General features: G+C 37.4%; 5 protein-coding genes across 5 annotated transcripts; 1 reads left to right on the top strand and 4 right to left on the bottom strand.

The window, feature by feature from the left end:
- Positions 1-2,621: 2,621 nt before the first annotated feature.
- On the top strand, positions 2,622-8,540 carry LOC110750275 (transducin family protein / WD-40 repeat family protein). The gene is made up of 13 exons (XM_021950575.2): positions 2,622-2,856; positions 2,942-3,085; positions 3,176-3,291; positions 3,478-3,632; positions 4,217-4,305; positions 4,740-5,289; positions 5,548-5,715; positions 5,938-6,101; positions 6,230-6,309; positions 6,728-6,839; positions 7,448-7,522; positions 7,621-7,786; positions 8,232-8,540. Exons 1-12 carry the CDS (start codon positions 2,767-2,769, stop codon positions 7,765-7,767), a joined length of 1,890 nt encoding a protein of 629 aa, XP_021806267.2. The 5' UTR covers positions 2,622-2,766; the 3' UTR covers positions 7,768-7,786; positions 8,232-8,540.
- A 380-nt stretch (positions 8,541-8,920) lies between these two features.
- On the bottom strand, positions 8,921-10,507 carry LOC110750276 (uncharacterized). Its single transcript, XM_021950577.2, has 3 exons — positions 10,256-10,507; positions 10,085-10,169; positions 8,921-9,981 (listed from the first exon to the last, which is right to left on the bottom strand). The coding sequence occupies exons 1-3, from the start codon at positions 10,271-10,273 to the stop codon at positions 9,233-9,235; spliced, it is 852 nt and encodes a 283-aa protein (XP_021806269.2). The 5' UTR covers positions 10,274-10,507; the 3' UTR covers positions 8,921-9,232.
- Positions 10,508-12,471: 1,964 nt separating this feature from the next.
- Positions 12,472-13,544, bottom strand: LOC110750294 (major strawberry allergen Fra a 1.08-like). The gene is made up of 2 exons (XM_021950592.2): positions 13,079-13,544; positions 12,472-12,963 (listed from the first exon to the last, which is right to left on the bottom strand). Exons 1-2 carry the CDS (start codon positions 13,260-13,262, stop codon positions 12,665-12,667), a joined length of 483 nt encoding a protein of 160 aa, XP_021806284.1. The 5' UTR covers positions 13,263-13,544; the 3' UTR covers positions 12,472-12,664.
- A 1,070-nt stretch (positions 13,545-14,614) lies between these two features.
- LOC110750179 (major allergen Pru ar 1) lies at positions 14,615-15,563 on the bottom strand. Its single transcript, XM_021950468.2, has 2 exons — positions 15,216-15,563; positions 14,615-15,108 (listed from the first exon to the last, which is right to left on the bottom strand). The coding sequence occupies exons 1-2, from the start codon at positions 15,397-15,399 to the stop codon at positions 14,801-14,803; spliced, it is 492 nt and encodes a 163-aa protein (XP_021806160.1). The 5' UTR covers positions 15,400-15,563; the 3' UTR covers positions 14,615-14,800.
- A 1,588-nt stretch (positions 15,564-17,151) lies between these two features.
- On the bottom strand, positions 17,152-17,993 carry LOC110750200 (major allergen Pru ar 1-like). The gene is made up of 2 exons (XM_088247449.1): positions 17,717-17,993; positions 17,152-17,526 (listed from the first exon to the last, which is right to left on the bottom strand). Exons 1-2 carry the CDS (start codon positions 17,902-17,904, stop codon positions 17,229-17,231), a joined length of 486 nt encoding a protein of 161 aa, XP_088103575.1. The 5' UTR covers positions 17,905-17,993; the 3' UTR covers positions 17,152-17,228.
- Between the last annotated feature and the right edge of the window lie 1,221 nt (positions 17,994-19,214).

Raw genomic sequence — 19,214 nt, 5'->3', positions numbered from 1 at the left:
GCGATTGTCAAAGGACTTGCTATACACGTGTACATGTTCTCATGCCTTCCAAAAAACAAATGATTTTTTCTCTTTCTTCTCTCGGTTGCCTCCCTCTCTCTCTCCCTTTCTTTTTTTAATTAGCTTTTCTCTCTCTCTCCCTCTTTTTTCTCTCCGCCTGTCTCCATCTCTTTTTCCATCGCTCTCCCTCTTCTTCTCTCTGTTGCCTCCCTCCTCCTGCTTCTTCTATTCTCTCTCTCCCTCTCTTCTTCTCTCCGCCTGTCTCCATCTCCCTTCTTTTTTTTTTTCCATCGCTCTCCCTCTCTTCTCTCCTCCTCCTGCTTCTTCTACTTCTTATTTTCTTTTTCCCCTCCGTCTTCTTCTCTGTGTCTGTCTCCATCGATGGGTTGTAAAAACCCAAACTTTTTGTAACACAAAAACAAAAACCCCAAGCTTTAAAAACCCAAACTTCTTCCTCTCTGTGTCTGTCTTCCCCCAAATCACAGTTCTCTCCCTCATATTTCTTAACTTTCTTCTCCTTTTTTGTGTTCATTTGATGGGTAATGATTAAATCAGCAGGAGAGAAACGCAGCAATTGTGGGAATCAGAAACACAAAAACTCAAGGAGAGAAACACAAATTTGCAGCGTCATAGAGAAAAGGAGAGAAACACAGAAATTTTTTTGGAGAAACGAAGGGAAAAAACAAGACTAATAGGACGAAGGGGAGAGAAAAGGAAGACAATAACTCGCGAAGAAAATAAATAACTAGCCTAGATTGATTTGTGTTTAGTTGTTGTCTGGGCTTAGCCCCAGTTTGTTAAGAAGTAGAAGAAGCAGGAGGAGGGAGGCAACAGAGAGAAGAAGAGGAAGAGAGATGGAAAAAGAGATGGAGACAGGCGGAGAGAAAAAAGAGGGAGAGAGAGAGAAAAAAACTAATTAAAAACAGAAAGGGAGAGAGAGAGGGAGGCAACCGAGAGAAGAAAGAGAAAAAATCATATTTTTTTTGGAAGGCATGAGAACGTGTACACGTGTATAGCAAGTCATTTGACAATCGCTTTTGAGCGATTGTGAATAGCATTCCTCTTTATCTTAACTCAAAATGTTTTGCCATACTCTAGGTCACACGGTATCTGTATTAGAAGAAAAAAGATAAGCCCAAAAATGAGGGTAAACGTTTGTAGAACGGTTGACACTTCTCCAAGAAAAAATACAATAACGGATGATAAAATAATGTGTGAAAGTAGATACATGAAAGTAAAATTCTGACCCAAAAAAAGAAGAAAGAAAGTAAAATCTTTCTTTATTTTATGATAAAAACATGTTTACTAAATCGGAAGGGTTATTTATGCTAGTTGGTCAGGACAGTGAGCACGCTTCCTTACACCCAAGTTTGAATTTCCCCCATAATTTAGACTATTACTTGTATCCAAAGAAAGAAAAAAATCTCTCATCTCACTCCACTCATTCTACGATGCTTGACTTAAAGCTCATGAACTAGCCACAAAAGTTGTCAATACACTTTTCCAATCTTAGAAAATAAGTTCACTTATGATTGTCTGCCTCAAGTGACAAAAGTCAGGACTAACTTACCAAAAAAACCAGTTTAAAAGAGTAAAACATGTTTTAGCAAAATATGATTTGGTTGGGCCTTTTGGCCCCGTTTTCACAAAACAGAAAATGATTTGGTCCAAGGCCTTCTCTTGGGGAGTTTCAATTAGTAAGGGAAGTCATTCTATAGCGAGGGCCTTATATATGATCCTTAAGAGATAGTCTGGATCAATGATTAAGAGTTAGACTCACCTAAAAGCCATATATAATGCCCTAATTATAGAATTCTTGTAGTTAGGAGGGAGTCATTCTATAGTGAGGGCCTTAGTAAGGCTCAAGATGAGGCCCTATCTCTTAATCGTTTAATCAAACTAACCAATTTAACCCAACAACTAACCAATTTGATCCAACAGTTAAGAGATATGGTCTCATCTAAGGGTCACTCCCTCACTATAGAAATATACTAGTTAGGGGATGCCAAACTCAATGAGGCTGTTATTTTGCTTGTCGTAAACGTAATGGGGCTTAAAAGTTAAAAAAACCATTATCTTCTACTAGTTAGCTTTTCATTTAATGATATTTTTCCTTTTAATGTTGGAAGATGTCCAATATTCGAATCTCCTTCCCCATTCATCGAAAAAAGAAAACCATCCTCCCATTTATACAAAATTCTTTAGATAAATTATCATATAAATAACAGGTTAATTTGCTAAGGTCAGTCCCTCACATCTTATGTAATAAATTCCCCATTCCATGATGAATATTTTAAAGAAGAGTAATGCTATTTGGACACACAACATTTACACACTTAGTTGACACCCGCTGATGTGTCAATGTATCATTCGTTGAACAGAAAACGAGGAGAAAAGAAAAGCAAATGATACATTGACACACCAGCGGGTGTCACTAAATGTGTCAATGTTGTGTGTCCAAATAGCATTACTCTTTAAAGAATAAATCGTGCTAACATAACATCTTCTCAAAAGAAGAAAAGAAAAAGAGTTGACAGCATTGGGCCCAAATTGACCAAAATGACAAATAAAGCCCATCATTTGAATAGAGCCCACATAAACAACCAAGAGCAGAAATAACGAACGCCCTAAACGCAAAGCAGAGCCGTTGCCGCGTTCACTCTTCAGCTGCCCGTCTTCTCCTCTCCGTGTTCTAGGGTTTAGGGTTTAAGCACTGCACTTGTACGCAGCTCAGTTATTCTCTCCTAGCAAAACCTAACTTTCAGCATGAGCTCGTCAAATATCAGAGACCTCTTGACGGCTTTTAGTCCGTCTTTGGACTTGTTCGCCATCAGCTCTGGAGATGGTCGAATTAAGGTACTTGTAATTATATGAAATTTGGTTGCTTGGTTTCTATATTTCCTAGTAAAACAATAATTTTTCATTTCTGGGTTTGCATTAGATTTGGGACACTGTGAAAGGTCAAGTCCAGACAGAGTTCACAGACATTGTATCATCAGAAGATACAAGCATATATGCAAAACGAGAAAGAGGGCACCTCTCAGTTGATTACACATGCATGAAGTGGTTCTCTTCCGAAAGAAAGGTTGTAACTTTGGTTTGTTTTTAGTTTAACAAGTAAGTGTTGCCCTTTATTTATTTATATATTTTTTCTGTGCAATGTTCATTTTGGCAGAAGAAAAGGAAGCTTGGTTGTTCATTGTTGGTTTTGGGAACTGGCGGTGGTGATGTTTTGGCACTTGATGTGTCTGGTGGTCAATTGAAATGGAGACTGAACGACTGCCATGCTGGGTTAGCTCACCTGCTTAAACTTTCTTTGTTTTCATCCTATTTCAAGTTTTAATCATGTGCAATTGGTGAATACTCTAAGTCACCTAATGGTTGGCTTGGAATGAATATAATGCTTATGCAAATGTATGTTTTCGACTTTTTGGGCTGACCCAAGCAATCTATCTGTTGCACTTTCTGTCATTGCAGTGGCGTTAGCTCCATATCATTTCCAAGAAATGCTTCGTGTATTTACACCGCCGGTGCTGATGGGATGATTTGTGAAATTGATGCTTTGACAGGAAACCTGTTGGGGAAGTTCAAAGCTTCCACAAAGGCAATCTCTTCTATGTCTGTTTCGTTCGGTATGCTCCATATGCATATGTCCATTACATTACATCTTTTGTGCTACTCTTTCTTAGAGTATAACATTATTCTGCTTAATGTTTGTGCTTGAAACTACATAGTTAAATTACTTAAGGATTATACAATCTGGATATATGAGCTATGCATTTATGTGTTTTGATAAATAAGTTGAAAAATGATAATTTGTGGTGATGAATGGTAACTAATGCTGGCCGATAAATTTTTCATAAGTCCTAGGAAGAAAAAGGAATGTTGTTGGTGAAATTGGTTGTTTCACAATTTGTAGTTGTGGCTCCTGTGGAAGAAGTGTAGGGTTGGCCGTTCAATATGTATAGATAGGTTGGAGGGTCTTGGTGAATAGGTTCAATCAGATCTCTATAAATTCTGGCACATGCAATCCCTATATGTGGAAGCAGATTATGGTTAAAAATAATAGTTAATGCTAAAAAAAGTGAAGTTTATTTTGCAGTATTTGTCATGGATCTGCTTTCTGTGAGTCCAAATATAACTGCATTCTTTGTTATATTGTAGCATTCACTGTCTTTCTGATAGTAACTTGTGGATGGTCTTTTCTCTGCACTAGATGGGAAGATATTAGCAACTGCGGCTGCACAAATGAAGATTTTCAATTTGTCTGATCACAAGAAGATACAGAAGTTTTCTGGCCATCCGGTGAGTTTTATTTTTATTCCTTTTTCTTTTACCCTTTTTCTTCTTTGGGTGCCTAAACATGAGTACATGTTAAAGTCGGCTTATCTTCTAATAACTTTTGTTGGTTTACCGCTGTTCCTAAACGTTTAAGCTGTTAGGATTTGACTTGTGGGGCAAATTTTATTATTTATTTCTAAATTTAACTTTTAACACTCCCTCCTCACATCTGGGTCTCTTTCCACCACTAGAGAGTTCAATATGTGAAATTCAACATTATTAGAGATTGCATTTGCAGGGATTTGACTTAGGATTGCCTACTTTGATACCTGGATAAATTTTTTTGTTTACCTCCCAAAAGTTCCAGCTATCAGAAGGGTTAAACTTTGATTTTTATATTTAGCATTTTCTATAACCATTCTTTCTTAATTTAATAATATTTACTCATCATTCGTTAGGGAGCTGTTCGCTGTATGATCTTCAGCGAAGATGGGAAGTACATCCTCTCATCTGCAGTTGGTGAAAGGTATATTGCAGTATGGAATATAGGTGGTGGAAAAAAGCAGTCGGCAAGTGCTGTTCTTGCAATGGAGCACCCTGCTGTCTTTGTAGACAGCAGGTGCATAGACAGCGGTGAAGTTGGTGATATAGGTCTATATGTATTAGCGATTTCAGAAGTCGGTGTTTGTTATTTTTGGTTTGGAAAGAGTATTGAAGAATTGCGGAATGCCAAGCCTACAAGAATTTCAGTATCATCTGAAGACATTTTGACCAAAACTCAGAAGGGTGCAGTAACTACAATATTTGCTGCGGTTTTGCAAGGAATTGTACAAGCTGCTTCTGGGCAGATATTTGTGGCTTATGGATTACCAGTGAAGCCATTATTCCAGAAAATTTTGGTGCATTCTGGCACAGACATAAAGTTGAGTAGCTCCCATGATGGGGTTCTTCTACCAATGAGTCAGTCTCTTGTCAAATCTAAGAAAGGACAAAATGTACAAAATAGAGGTAAGACATTCTCACAACAAGTTTCCCCCCTCTGCTGGAAGATATCAAAATCATAATTTTTTTTTCTTTGCTCAGATGATGCACTTCTGGAACTTTTTTTTTCATTAACGTTATTGTTTGTTTGTTTATTTATTTTGCTGATAATCCTCGCCTGAAAGTTGTTACATTTTCTGGTCCTAGTTTAATGCTACTTACTTTTTCTTCTTCCTGATTCCTGATTGTTAATGGTTAGCTGACTTTGGTGTAATGATCCAACAGTTATTGCATTAGATCGTGCAAATGCTGAAGATGCCTTGCTTCCAATTCCAAAGATTTTTGATTCACACGAGAAAAAGAAAAGACATGAAAAATTAAGTTTTGGCAAAGATGAAGTAATGGCTGATTTGGATGACAGCAGGAGTCATGCTGGCCTTATGAAGAGCAAAGGTGGGCACTGTATTCACTCAGGAATGCATTTGAAATTTTCCTTTATGTAATATAAGTAATCTTATATAACTAGTAAGGCTTGTGAAGTGATGGCGGCAATATTAATTTCTACCATCCAATACTTTTTGGGTAATCAACATGTCTTACTATATGTTATTTGACATCTGATCATGAAACATTTATCTAATTTGCCTGGTTCATATGTTCTGCTGGTATGTGCAGATGGCATGGTAGAATTTGAAGCTGACACAGCAGCAATTTGCATGGAGGACCGACTGAGATCATTAGGGATACTTAGCAAAGCAGATGACCTTACAATTAACTCTACACTCAACTCTGCAACATTCAAGAGTATTGATCTTCAGACTAATATGCCACAGAAGAAGGTTTGTTTATTAGTTATATATTTGCATCTGTACAGTGGTTTGATGTTGTACTTTTTATATTATTATCTGCACTTCCTGATTTCCCCCTCCTTTAATTATGTTCTGATCAAATACTTATCATCTATCAGATGAGGGCAGCTGTTTTGTCATTAGAACCTAGTGATGCATGCAAGTTATTGGGAGTCTTGGTGGCCATGTGGCAAACAAGGTTTGGTCTTCTTGTTCTTATTACATGCATGTAGATTTATATATGTCCTTTGGAGGGTGTACGTGTATTTGTGCATAGGAACTATGAATGTTTATATTGGTCTTATACAGACAATTTGCATCTTAAATGCTATATAAGTTAAAGTGTGCATGTATCAATGCGTGTATGCATGTATGTATGTTTCCTCCGTGTGTGTTCATGAGGATGTAAAGAACTATGAATTCCATAAGATCTGGTTTGCTAATAAGGACCTGAATTCGACATGTGATTTGGTCATTAAAAACAGTTTATTTATGTTTTATGCTAAAGTGATAGTTTGCTTCATCTTTATGTTATTTTTTTCCGTTTTAAATCATTACAGTATTAACAAAATATGACTTGAGTTTTAATCTTTGATTATCATTAACATCATTAACAGGTCTAGCAATGGGAATTATGTTCTTCCATGGATATACAGCATATTGGTAAATCACAGTCATCATATCATGTCTCAAGAACCTGAAACCCAGATGCTTAGCTCCTTGCTCAAGGTAAAATTTTGTGACCAGTTAATATTAGTTTTTTTTTTGGTCTGAGTTAATATTAGTTTGTTACTATTTACTATGTGCTCCCTCATTTAATTTTATCATTATAGTAGCATGCGAACTTGAAATGACATGTGGCTTGTTGAAGAAATGTTTAGCCTCCCTCTTTCACTTCATATAATTGGTAATCCAGTAATACTGCAGAACAATATCAAAGACGCTATTTAATGTTCGTATTTGACGGAAATCTTCTGGTGAATATTTTCTGTGAAGGAATAGCCTTCTGTTTTTCTTAATCCCCACAATGCTGCCAGGTGCCTGGTTTAGTAGCCCATGCATATGGTACACCATAACCAGTTAACCCTTGATGAGCAAGGCCAACACCTAGATGACTCTTTGGTTACACTACCTTCAATGTCTTAAATATTTACCTTTACCCCTCGGATAAATATGACTTTCCACATAAATGCCACCTAGACCTAGGTGTAACTTTATTATTGGTCTTAAAGTGGGGGCATCATCCAGAACACTCAGTACCTCTTGAAGAAACCAGACTCAGTCTTAAGTAGTAATATATTGCATGGAGCGCTTAATTGATGTTGTTCTTTGTGCAGGTTACCAAATCCAGAGGGGCAGCTATTCAGCCTTTATTACAATTATCGGGTCGTTTGCAACTTGTGATGGCACAGGTTGACAATCTCACATTTTAACATGAATTCAGTAGTTTTTTTGTCCAATTTTGTTGATATTTTGATCTTTGATAATTATTTTTGTGCTTTTGAAATAGATTGACAAGGCAACCCACACCAAAACTCAAGTCTTATCGCATGAGAACCAAATGGATGAAAGCGAAGATGAGGATGAAGATGTAAATGAAATCCACTATGGTGAGGAAGATGATGATTCTGAAATAAGCAGTGATGATGATCAGTAGTTGGATTTCCTGATGGCAGGTAATCAAACTTTGCCATAATGGCAATCTTTTGTCTTCCATATTACTTGTTACGATGCTTTGAATTTTTAGTAGAAAATATTGTATGGAGATAACTTAGTGGGCCTACACTATTTCTCTACGGTTTGATTGATTATTAGACTAGATGGCTTAAGTGTAATTACCAGCACCATTAGGCTTATGAAGTCTCATCCTGTGGTTTCTGCTACTTAAGGAGTAGATGTATTCTTTTTAGTGTTGGAAGAGTGGCCCGAGTCTGTGAATGAGGAAGTGATTCATTACGTTGTTCCAGCTGGTCCATGTTTAGTATTTTAAAGGATTAGAAAAATGTTTGTTGACATTGAATACATAATGACATGGAACACAATTCATGACTTTTGGTTAAAAAAATAATTAAAATATACATTTTTTTGTTCATAACTCACATATTTCTGTACACCTTGTAGTTGAATTAGGATAAAGAGGCTCGATGAGGTGCAGTCTGTTGAACATCTTGTGCCAGCTTATTGACTGTAAAGCTGGCAACTTTTTGTGCTCGGTGTCTCGTTCCCAAGCTTAACTCCAACAGTTTTGTTTCCCTCCGGTTTACTCCTCTAACATGATGAAGAAATTCAGATTTTCCCCAAGATATCAATTATAATTTTCTTTTTCTTCCTACATTTTCTCTGTAATAGCACAAGCACAGGTGCATCAGTGTAAATTTTGCTGCGACTTGCAAAAAGCACAAGTGATTTTGTATAAATTTTGTTTCTGCAGACTCTTTATCTTGCTCATAATCATATATCGTCTGTGCAATTCAAAGTCGTGTTTGAGTGCATTTAACGAGTCCAAAATATCACAAATGAATTATCCATACATAAACTGAGTTATAAGAAGGAGTATGTGAAATTTCTGAAGTATTTCTATATGTAATGAATGTGAAGCAAGTTTTACTCGGATGAATATTAAACCAGGGACCTCCTCTTTAGGGGAGAAGTTTGATTTTATAAAAATGTTAGTGGTGTAGTAGATTCGTTGACGAGAAGAAACTGGAAATTGAAGTTTTCACTTCTTGCTTCTGTGGATGCATGATTCGGGAAACTCAGGCTGGGGAAAGCTCTTTCCACTTTTCAAGTGCAGAAGTCCAAAGAGGAGATAATAATGAAAACAAGTAAATGTTTATGGACAAATGAATGGCTAAGAAGAAGTATGGTCTTAAAAAGTACAGCTTTATAGAATTTCAGGCGGTATGCGCATTAGCTTGCTCTCTCGGAGTGGAACTTAGGATCAATTCTTTCTTCACTTACAAGCTTGGAATCTCATTCTTCCCATAACATCATCACATGATTATTAGAAATTATATTTTCTCCTCTAAATATATCCTCCATTAACTTTCTTGCCGAGAATGATTCCTTTGAGGAAAAAGATGAGCACCCTTTAGCACCAAAACCTCTCTCTCTCTGTCTCTCTACATTACGGCACATGCATTCGGATTTTCGTCGCTAAAAATTGATGTGATATTCCCGTTGCTATTGCTGACATTAATGTGATTTTCCTCATTGTAGTAATTCATCCTACTGAGATGTGTGGGTTGAGGGGGTGGCTGGATATACTCATATTCAGTGACATAAGGTGATGGCCTGTATGTGTTGTAGCTGTGTGTTACATAGACTGGTGGCGTCGGTGTTGGGGTGGGGCCCATTGGAATGGGGGTAGGGGTAGGCTCCTGTGGATGCCCTTGGCTGTTATGGTATCTGTTCCAGTACCCAGTGTAGCCTTGAGAGTAGCCATATCTGTATTCATAATCAGGTGGATGATGGTATATGGTATGAACTTCTCCAACATCTCTTGGAGGGTGGTGCATTTGGTGGCCTGGGTTGGCTTCTGCAGCCACAGGTGCTGCCTCTGGTGTTGGAATTTCTGGTGGTGGTGACTCTTTTGGTGGCTCTGCTGGTGGGGCCGCTTCGGCTGGTGGCGCTGCTTCGGCTGGTGGTGGTGCTTGCTCTGCTGGTGGAGGATCAGCTGGAGCTGGTGCACCACCTTCTGGTGCTTCTTGTTCTGTTGGTGGAGGAGCAGGCTCTGTTTGTTGCTCTGTATGGGAACATATGGTGGCCATCTTCCTTGTCTTCTTAATGGCTTTGACTATCTTCTCAGGGTCTGCCCACCCAATTATTGTTAGCTTTTGTTGTGGGAAGTCAATGTAGAGGTCATATATACCTGTGGAAAATGAGAGTTCATTCAGTTTAGGAGGTAATGAATGATGCCTTTTTAGTGTACTGTGTAAAGGAAAACATACCAAAAGTATGTCATGAATTCTTACCATTGATGCCATGTAGTGCTTTCTTGATCTTCTGTACGCATCCATTACAGTCCATCCGGACATGTATCTCCGTCACTCGGGGTTTCTGCATTCGACACAAAAAAATTCTGGTTAGAAAAACCAGTGTTGGATTGCATCAATACATGTCATGTGGAAGCATGCAAGCCATACCTCTAATCCTGAAGCCATGAGAGGCAATGGAGAGAAGAGAGAAGAAACCAGGAAATGTGATTAGTATGTGATGAAGAAGAGGGGGTGGAGGAGAGTATGAACGAAGAATCAATAGGTGGCATTTTATTTGTACACAGGCAAGGAATAATTGAAAGGCAAAAGATGTGGGGCATGCAAGGAATCTCCTTTCCACAAGAGAAAGATTGAAAATATTGCAGATTGATTAGCCTCCAAAAAGCAGTGTCAAATCTTAAAGGCTGGAGAGAGAGAGAGAGAGAGAGAGAGAGAGAGAGAGAGAGAGAGAGAGAGAGAGAGAGAGGGCGTGGGTTCAAGAAAAGGGTCAGTTTTTTTGTATGGACATTGCAATGTTGAGAGCCAAAGGGAATTTTGCTTTATCCTGGATGTCTGTGTATAATTGAGGGACGTCTGTGAGCTTATTAGGATATCCAAAACCGACCATAGAAAAGAAATTGAAGTTACTATATTACATTTGTTTACATTTCCACCAGTGCATGGCTAGCTTTTCAGGCTTGAAGGAGTTCCACTATTATGGAATCCTTTTGGCACAAGCAAAGATCAAATCTTACGTATTTGAAAATGACAAAAAATAATTTGGGGTTGGAAAGCATAAACCTCCTTTCATTTTAGTCGTAAAGGTTGACAGAGATTTTGAGGTGCAGATTCTTTCTCTTCTTAATACTGCTTAATTGCTGTTTTGCTTTAGCAAAGTGTTGAGCGTGATCTTATTAAATTGTGTGTCAGCCTGGTCTGAATGGAGCTTAACCATCTTATTTTCCAACTAAGAATTAGGGCCCCATTCTTGGAATTGATCGAATCTTTAGGTCCCTATGGCACCGGGGCCTATCAGTTTTCAAAGTTGTTTGACTTTGGTCATTGTAAAAAGAGGCCAAATACGTAACTAAGTTTTTTAAAGTTATCTAACTAAATTGCTTGATGCTTTTGAGTTTCAATTTTAGCAATTCTTTAGAGCATCCGTAATGGCTGTTCAATAGTTCAATTTTGTCATCTACGGAATTGAACTACAATTTTACTTGCAATGGTACAGTTCAATAGCTTTAGTTTATTGGCACGTGGATCCCATGATTGGTCTATTGCAATTCAATAGAGGGTTCATCACGTAGCACCCTCTAGTGCAATTGCATCTATTGCAATGAACTAAATCACACCATTGCAAGTGAGATTTTACTGTTTTAGTTCAATTTCATGCAATAAAATTGCATTGATCCTAACCATTGTAGATGCTCTTAGTAAAAAAGGAACTTATATATAATTAATTAATATTGTAGCCAGCTCCAACCATCCAGCACCTACCAAGTGTCATATAACTAATGCATTATTTCTTATAATTGCAAAGATTAATGGGTTGCTTCCTTTAGGACTGTATATTGACCAGAATGTTAGTTGTTGGCAAATTGTGCTTAGTTCGTCTGTTCTGTTATGAGGTTGTGGAGATGGACTTTAGAGCTTGGCATTGGCACGTAAAGTTGATTGCTGTTTGTTCTTGGACCAGCTTGTGCAGAGTTAGGCTTCCCAGCTGTGAAATACAAAATAAACAACAAAAAGAAACTGCCTTTGTGTTGTTTTGAACGTTTCTTGGTGGTAGTTCTTACTTTGTGGAGATATTTGGTTTTGGCATTTGAGGCCATGATTTCTTGTTGTCACTCTGGAAAGAATATTTCCATTTTCGGGACAATGCTGCCAAGTGCTGCTAATCTCTTTCTATCCAAGGGATCAAAAAAACAGAGCCGGCCAAATAGCGAAAGGACTCTCTTGGGATAAAAACAAAACAATTAAAAGGCTGCATTATACTGCGTCTGGTGGATGCATTCTTTCTGATTGAACAAAAAGACTGAAGCATGAAAAGTATTGGGGATCAGAGGGAATATACAAGCTGGCTCTCGCTAAAGAAGATAGTGAAGAACATTGACTAGCTTTGCATTGAGTCATTGACCAAATTGTTGAGGTTGTTGCATACTGAAAACAAAGTCCATTTCCCTAAATAAAGAGTGAAGAAAATTGACTATTTTTTGTTTTTTTTCTTCTCCTTTTTGCGATGTCGAACGTAAGGAATATACAGGCTGGTGGGTATGCTTTGCTTCTGCTAATGATATTCTTGTCTGGTGGTATGGTATTGTTGGCTGATGAATTTCCATCTGTGATTAGTGTTCAAAGATGGATTGTATACTTCAAAAATATGGTCACAAAACTCAAGAAGTCCACTAATATTTGGAACTTTGTCTTACAAATTACAATATTCTTGTTTTATTAATTATAATGGCAACCCTTGATGAACGGTTCACAAGGTTCCTAAACAATGAATTTGCAGCAGTATATATTGTTTATGTATATATAGAATTAAATAGTTGTAACTATATATCCCCATAGCACTCAAGAATAAACATGTGGGTTCTCCAAGAGGTAGGCTTCCACAACTTTGTATATCCCCATAGCACTGTTCTTTCCTGATATGATTTCCTCTTCTTTGACCTCAAACTCCCCTATGGTGTTGTATTTACTTGTCATCTTGCAGATTGAGCTCCCATCACTGGCTGCCTCAAACTTGACCTCATAAGCAATCGAATCGAGCTTGTCACCTAATGCATCCCCTTCAATCATTGTGTACTTGCACACAAAATTATCTTGGTCAAGTTCATCGATTCGGTGCTTCACGTATCTGAAATGGCTAGCTACATTGTAAACCAAACAAAACGTTCACTCAGACAAGAAATATAGACAAAACTGCAGAACTGCTAAAACGAAAGCTTATCTGTTGTTTTTTGATTTTTATGTCAGATTACAAACCTTCTGTGAAGTTGACTTGTTCAATGCTTCCTGCTCCCCCATCTCCTTGAGTTACATCAACGCTTGCTATGAACTGGGGCAACAGCCTTGGTATCAAATTTTTAGAGTCTATGATCAAAGCCTTGAACATGCGCGCCGGGGCAATTGGGCACAGGAACTCCTGTGTAATACTTGTCACACCCATGTATGCAGATTAGTTGTAATGAGAAGAGATCAAAAACAGAGTATAGAGAGTGGTGGAAACCATTGGCAGTATATATATAGCTTAGGTTTGAGTGTAGGTTGGCGAAATCCATTTCGCAAAGAATGCATGATTGATTAGTCATAGAATGTTTGTCAAGGTTTCAAAGTATTTTGGCCACTAAGTTAGACTTAAGTTTCAAACTTCAAAGATTCTACTAAAGAAAATACATGTTTATGATATCAAACACATGGGCGGCTGTTACAAGATTGGGGCAAGATTTCAAGATCTGGCACATTTAACCCAAATTCTGCCAGTAAACTGTAGCATTTTGGTTCCTTATGAGGTCCGAGTTTTCTGTGGATTATGAATTTAACACGATCAAGTCGATTCCATGATTATAAGTTCATACAATACCGGACTAGACTGGAAAAGGGTTATATACATTCTAATTATGAGAAGAGGTCATTCGAGCGTATCCCCTTAGAACAAAGTTCATGAGTAGTGGGCCGAGTTGATCCAATTCGAATTCCTTTGTGAGTTGGCCTTTCAAGTTGTAGTTGAACTATGGATGACATGCTGTTGGTGGAAAACATGTTGTGGGTTTGGGCAAGTCAGCAACAAGTTGTGGTTGCAAATTACCAGATGCAGCCTCCAGTGAAGGGCAAGGCTGCAAATTGCCAATAGCCATTTGTGCATCAAGGCTTAACCTTCAAATATCATAAGGGCTACATGTTACCTCAAGGGGTTAGATTGTGACAATTCCTATCCGTCTAGACAATTGGTTAATACTTTCACGAGACTCATGCATGTTGATTGTTGACTAATTGTTTAGGTTTTATCTGGAACCACATCCATTACCAAGATTAATTCAACATAGATTACCCACAAAGAATTTTATATTTAACTTGATTGAATGAAATCCTACCTCTACGTAGCAACAAGAGATGATCCATGATTTAAATCATAGAGAAATTATAAAAATACAGTTTAAAAAAAAAATCCAATCCAACACCTCTGACCCAAGTTCTGAATTTTTTCTTTCTTCACTCTCTCTATTATTCAAGTGAAACTTTTCAATTTCATCTGCATATTTTTAATGTTTCTGCAACTAATTCCTTATTTGACAAGGTAAATCAGAACAAATAATTTACAAAATACAAACTGTTGACAGAGTCGAATTAAGAAATCGAGACTAGACTAGAGTTTCAATCTGTTTATCATGGTTTCTGCTTTCCAATCCCTTCACATTTCTCAGGATGGATACTGCTTAGATATTTTTTAGTGTAAATGAAATTGGATGAACTATCTGCTAAAGAAAAAAAATTGGACGAACTACTTTTGCACACCACAGAGATAAAATCCCCCAGATTCAGTAGATTATGACCAAAATTATATATTCATCTGAATCACAATCTTGTGCAAGAACAAGAAAATTAAGGAAAGCACAACAAGAAAAGCACTTCTGGAAAAGGAAAAAAAAAACATGAACAATAAAATCCAAAAAATGTATACAAAAACTTGAAGGTTTATTGGAAATTTTAAGTGTAGGCACGAGGGTGTGCCATGAGGTAGGCTTCCAAAACTTCATACATCCCAATAGCTCTGTCTTTTCCAAGCTCAATGTCCTCTTCTTTGATATGTATATCATCTTTGGCTTTGTATGTGCTTGTCAAATTACATATGCATCCTCCTCTGCCATATCCCTCAAACTTGACTTCATAAGTTATGTATTCAAGCTTTTCCAGCAAACTATTTTCTGCATCGCATTCTATGAAAGTGTAGGTGCAACTGAGTGCCTCTTTGTCCAGAGCATCAATCCTGTGCTTCACATATCTCATAGGGCTAGCTACACATCCATCCCCAACAAAACCAAATATGTCAGATATTATTAGAATTATATTTCATAAAAAAAACATTGAGAAAGAAAAAGAGGGTTGACTTTGTGTTGCTGACCTTCAGTGAAGTTGATCTGTTTGATGGTTCCTACCTCCCCTTCACCTTCAACGAAATCAATACTTTTGATTGATGAAAACATGAGCTTGGGGCAGATGTTGTGGGCATCAAGGACCAAGGCCTTGAACATCCTTTCTGGAGTTACCTGAGTCACAAATTTCTGGCTCACTTTGGTGAACCCCATCTTGGCTTTTTTGCTTGATCAGAGAGAGAGGGTTTGTTGTGAGGAAGAAGATGAATGGATGATGTTTTGAGATGGGAATATGAAGACACAACGACTTTTGTTTTTACTATGAAGAAGTTTTAGGTGGTGCCTGCATTGCTTGGTAATTGGCATGAATATTTTAAATCTTAATGCAATCAAAATTCTAATGTACAAAATGGACCAAATGTAGCCTAAGGTGGACTTTTCAACTGGATGACTGGCAGTTACATGGAATTTCCATGCTCTGATAGGTACATTTGAACTTTTGATTCTACAGGAAGACTACTTGATATGTTAGGGCCTGATGGGTTATTCAATTGAGATTTTAAAAGATTTTAAAGGAGTTTAAAAGTCCTGATGTATTTAATTACGATTATATAGAAATTTATAAAATTCAGATCACGACCCTCTGTATTTAGCATTCATACATTTACACGCATTTAAGAGAATGAGGGGTGGCTGCCATGGATGGCAGTGAGGGTAGGAGGCTGGGTCAAGGTAGATGTTTTTTTTTTTTCTTACGGGGAAGATGATTGCTGCTTGCTGGGATACTTTTTTTTTTTTTTTTTTTTTCAGAGTTATTGGATAAATATAATAAGGTGCAAATGGTTATATTTGGTTTAATACAATTATGATGATGTGGACTTATTAAAGTTCATTAGATTAATCTAATGGTTAACATTATCTTAAATGCGTGTAAATGCACAGATGTTAAATGCAGAGGGTCGGGATCCATAAAATTTTGGGTGTATTCAATCCAGATTTTTTAAAATCCATCCAAATAAATGCATTGTATGTAAAACTTGATGTGCATTTTTGTTTGAATATTCTATATTATCAATTATTTCCAAAGGTACCTTCTGCCAACTGGTTCGGCTGGACCATAAACTCTAACAAGCAAAACCATAAACCTACCCGTCACGCTAGTGCATCCCTTTGTTTTTTAGACTTCTAGATTGGTGGGTGGAATTAATATATATTTATTGAATTTGTTGTGGGGCATCTTTCGCTTCCTCAGGACTTCCACTTGGTACTTTCTAAGTTTTTTCAGTGCAGAAAGAAACATAATTGGTACACATTACATTACTATCTACATGGCCCACACGGCTAAAAATAAAAAAAATAAAACAAGATATATATTTGCTAATAGTTCTCAAAATAGTTTTGGGTTTTGCAGCAAAACAAGACCCATTTTGGCCTACCAGCATTGGACTCAGGAACGGGTATAGAATTCAGCTGATAGGCCCAAAAAGATTTAAAAAAAAAGCAGAGTTTAAAGACAGTTTCTTCTATATCGGAGCTCCCTTTTTTAAAAAAAAGGCGCAATTATTCTTGCAGCTGAGGTCCTATGTTCTCCTCTCTCTGTATCTTTTGTATTAAATAAATAAAAGACATTTTCCGGATCGAAGAAGAAAAAGTATGATATTTCAATCAATATTATATAGGAAGCTTATGTATTTATCACATTTCTTTGTTGCCAATCTCCAACGAATTGAGACTACAATTGTATATAATGGAGAAAATGTTCAAATCAACCCTACAATTCTATAGTGAGGGCCTAAGGCCCTTAGATGAGGCCCTATCTCTTAATTATTGAATTAAATTAGTTAGCCATTAAATCAAATTGGGTAGTTTGATCTAACGGTTAGGAGATAAGACCTCGTCTAACGGTTTTAGATAAGAACCACGTTATTGAATGACTCCAAATCAACGAGAGTCACAACTTCACAAGCATTATCAAGTGAAAAGCAAAGCCCAAGAGAAATTTTCTTTTGGGTCTCTTCTCTTTGTACATAAAGTTTAAGGCTTTAAGCATAGGCATCAGGGTTGTGGAGGAGGTAGGCTTCTACGACTTTGTACATCCCCAATGCCTTTTCCCTGCCAGCTTTTATATCTTCCTCTTGCAGCACAAAGTCACCCTTGGTGTGGTACTTGCTCACCATCTTGTTCTTACTACCACCATCTTCTGCAGCCTCAAACTTAACCTCATAAGAAACGTATTCAAGTTTCTCCATTACTAATGCATCTCCTTCAATCAAAGTGTAGCCATATACAAAGTTCTCTTCATCCACCTGATCAACACGGTTTTTCACAGATTTTAGTTGGCTACCTGCATGAAGAAAATAATCTTATAAAAACTCTGTAAATTATATAATCCAAGGTAATATTATGTTGCCGGCCAAATTTTCAATCTGGCACTACACGTTCAAACAAATATTAGCATGTAGTGGTGCTAGATTGACAATCTGGTAGTAGAATATTTCCCTAAAAAAGACGTTGCGGTAACTAGCTAGACATGCCTTCGGCGAAGTTGATTTGCTTAATGCTTCCTGCCCTTCCATCACCTTGGAGGGTGTCAATGCTCTTAACAGCCTGAGGCATGAGGTTTGGGACAAGGTTGTGAGCATCAAGGACCAAGGCCTTGAACAACCTGGCTGGAGGGATTGGGGAAGTGTACTCATCTGTACACGTGATGACACCCATAGTAATTCAGAGAATTGAAGATATAAAGTAAGATATTATATCTTGGAAAGATGGGCTAATTTGTGTAGAGAGTATTAAGAAGCTTTGGTCAGTGAGGGAGGTCCATGGGAAGTATATATAGGTTGAAGTTGTGACATCAATTCTTGTTCCTGAAATTTCTTCGGTTTGTTCAAAGACTTTTGATTTGTGCAATATATTCTAAAATAATTTCAAGGGGCGACCTTTTCAAGGTTCATTAGCCTATAAGCAAAAGGAAAGACAAAAGAGATCCGGCCGTGGATCTTGATCGCCTTTCGCTTTGTATACCCTATTGAACTCCAATTGTCACCTAACAAAACAAGTAGATTGCATGATGGACATGGGAGGAGTATGATGTGTTTTTGCTCTATAAACTTTGCTTTTAAAAAAAGTGTAAAAAGAAGTATGGGTGGATAAAAAGGGAGTGGGAAAATTATTTTCCTAAATAAAAACAAAAGATCGCTTGTACTGAAAAAAAAAACCGAATTTGCTTTTTTCCGGTTGGATAAGAGTTTATTATATTGGGTCTTATGTATCCTATTAGAGCAACTCCACCCATTTGCCCTTTGCCATGGCAAGGGGGGAGCTAGGGCAGCCACTATTCATGTGAATAGTGGTTGCCCTCGCAAAAAGCAATGTGTGTTTCCAACTGTTGCTATGGCAACCACTATTCACATAAGATATGAGGAGAGGAATTTGTATAGATTTTTTATGTGGGAAGTAAAAAATATGACTAAGTATTTATTTTAAAAAAAATCTGAAATTTTTAGTTTTTTTTTTTTAAAATTTTGATTTTTTATAAATTTTTTTGGTTGTTGACGTCAGCAAACCCTGGCTAGCACTGGGGCTGGTTTTGCCTGAGGCCCAGCCCAGGCTTGTGGAGCCCACACTCAGCCTGGGCAAACAAAGCCCCCTGGAACACCTTTTTCTTCTTGAACCCCCACTAGCCCCAGACTTGGGCGCACCGCAGCACTTGCTCCTAGGCCCATTTAAATTAGGTCCAATTGAACCTCAAACAATCCAAATTCTGACTTATTTGTACATTTTTCTTTGAATACTATAGTGACGGCAAATGAATTCTTAACAGGAAAAAAAAAAAACTCATTTGTTACGTGCCTAAGATAAAGTAGTTTTCATTTATATAGAAATGAAAAATAAAAGAAAAGACCAGGTATGTACTTAAAAGCATAAACACTGATTTGTGTTGATGTTTTCAAGAGACAGCGACCTCCTTAATATCTGCTGTTTCGAAGCCTTTCTGCCGACGACCCTCCACGATGTGCACATACATA

This window comes from Prunus avium, chromosome 1 (assembly GCF_965620075.1).
Source record: "Prunus avium chromosome 1, drPruAviu1.hap1.1, whole genome shotgun sequence".
Lineage (NCBI taxonomy): Eukaryota > Viridiplantae > Streptophyta > Magnoliopsida > Rosales > Rosaceae > Prunus > Prunus avium.
The sequence above is the reverse complement of the archived record's forward strand: the minus strand, read 5'-3'. Positions and strand labels throughout refer to the sequence as shown.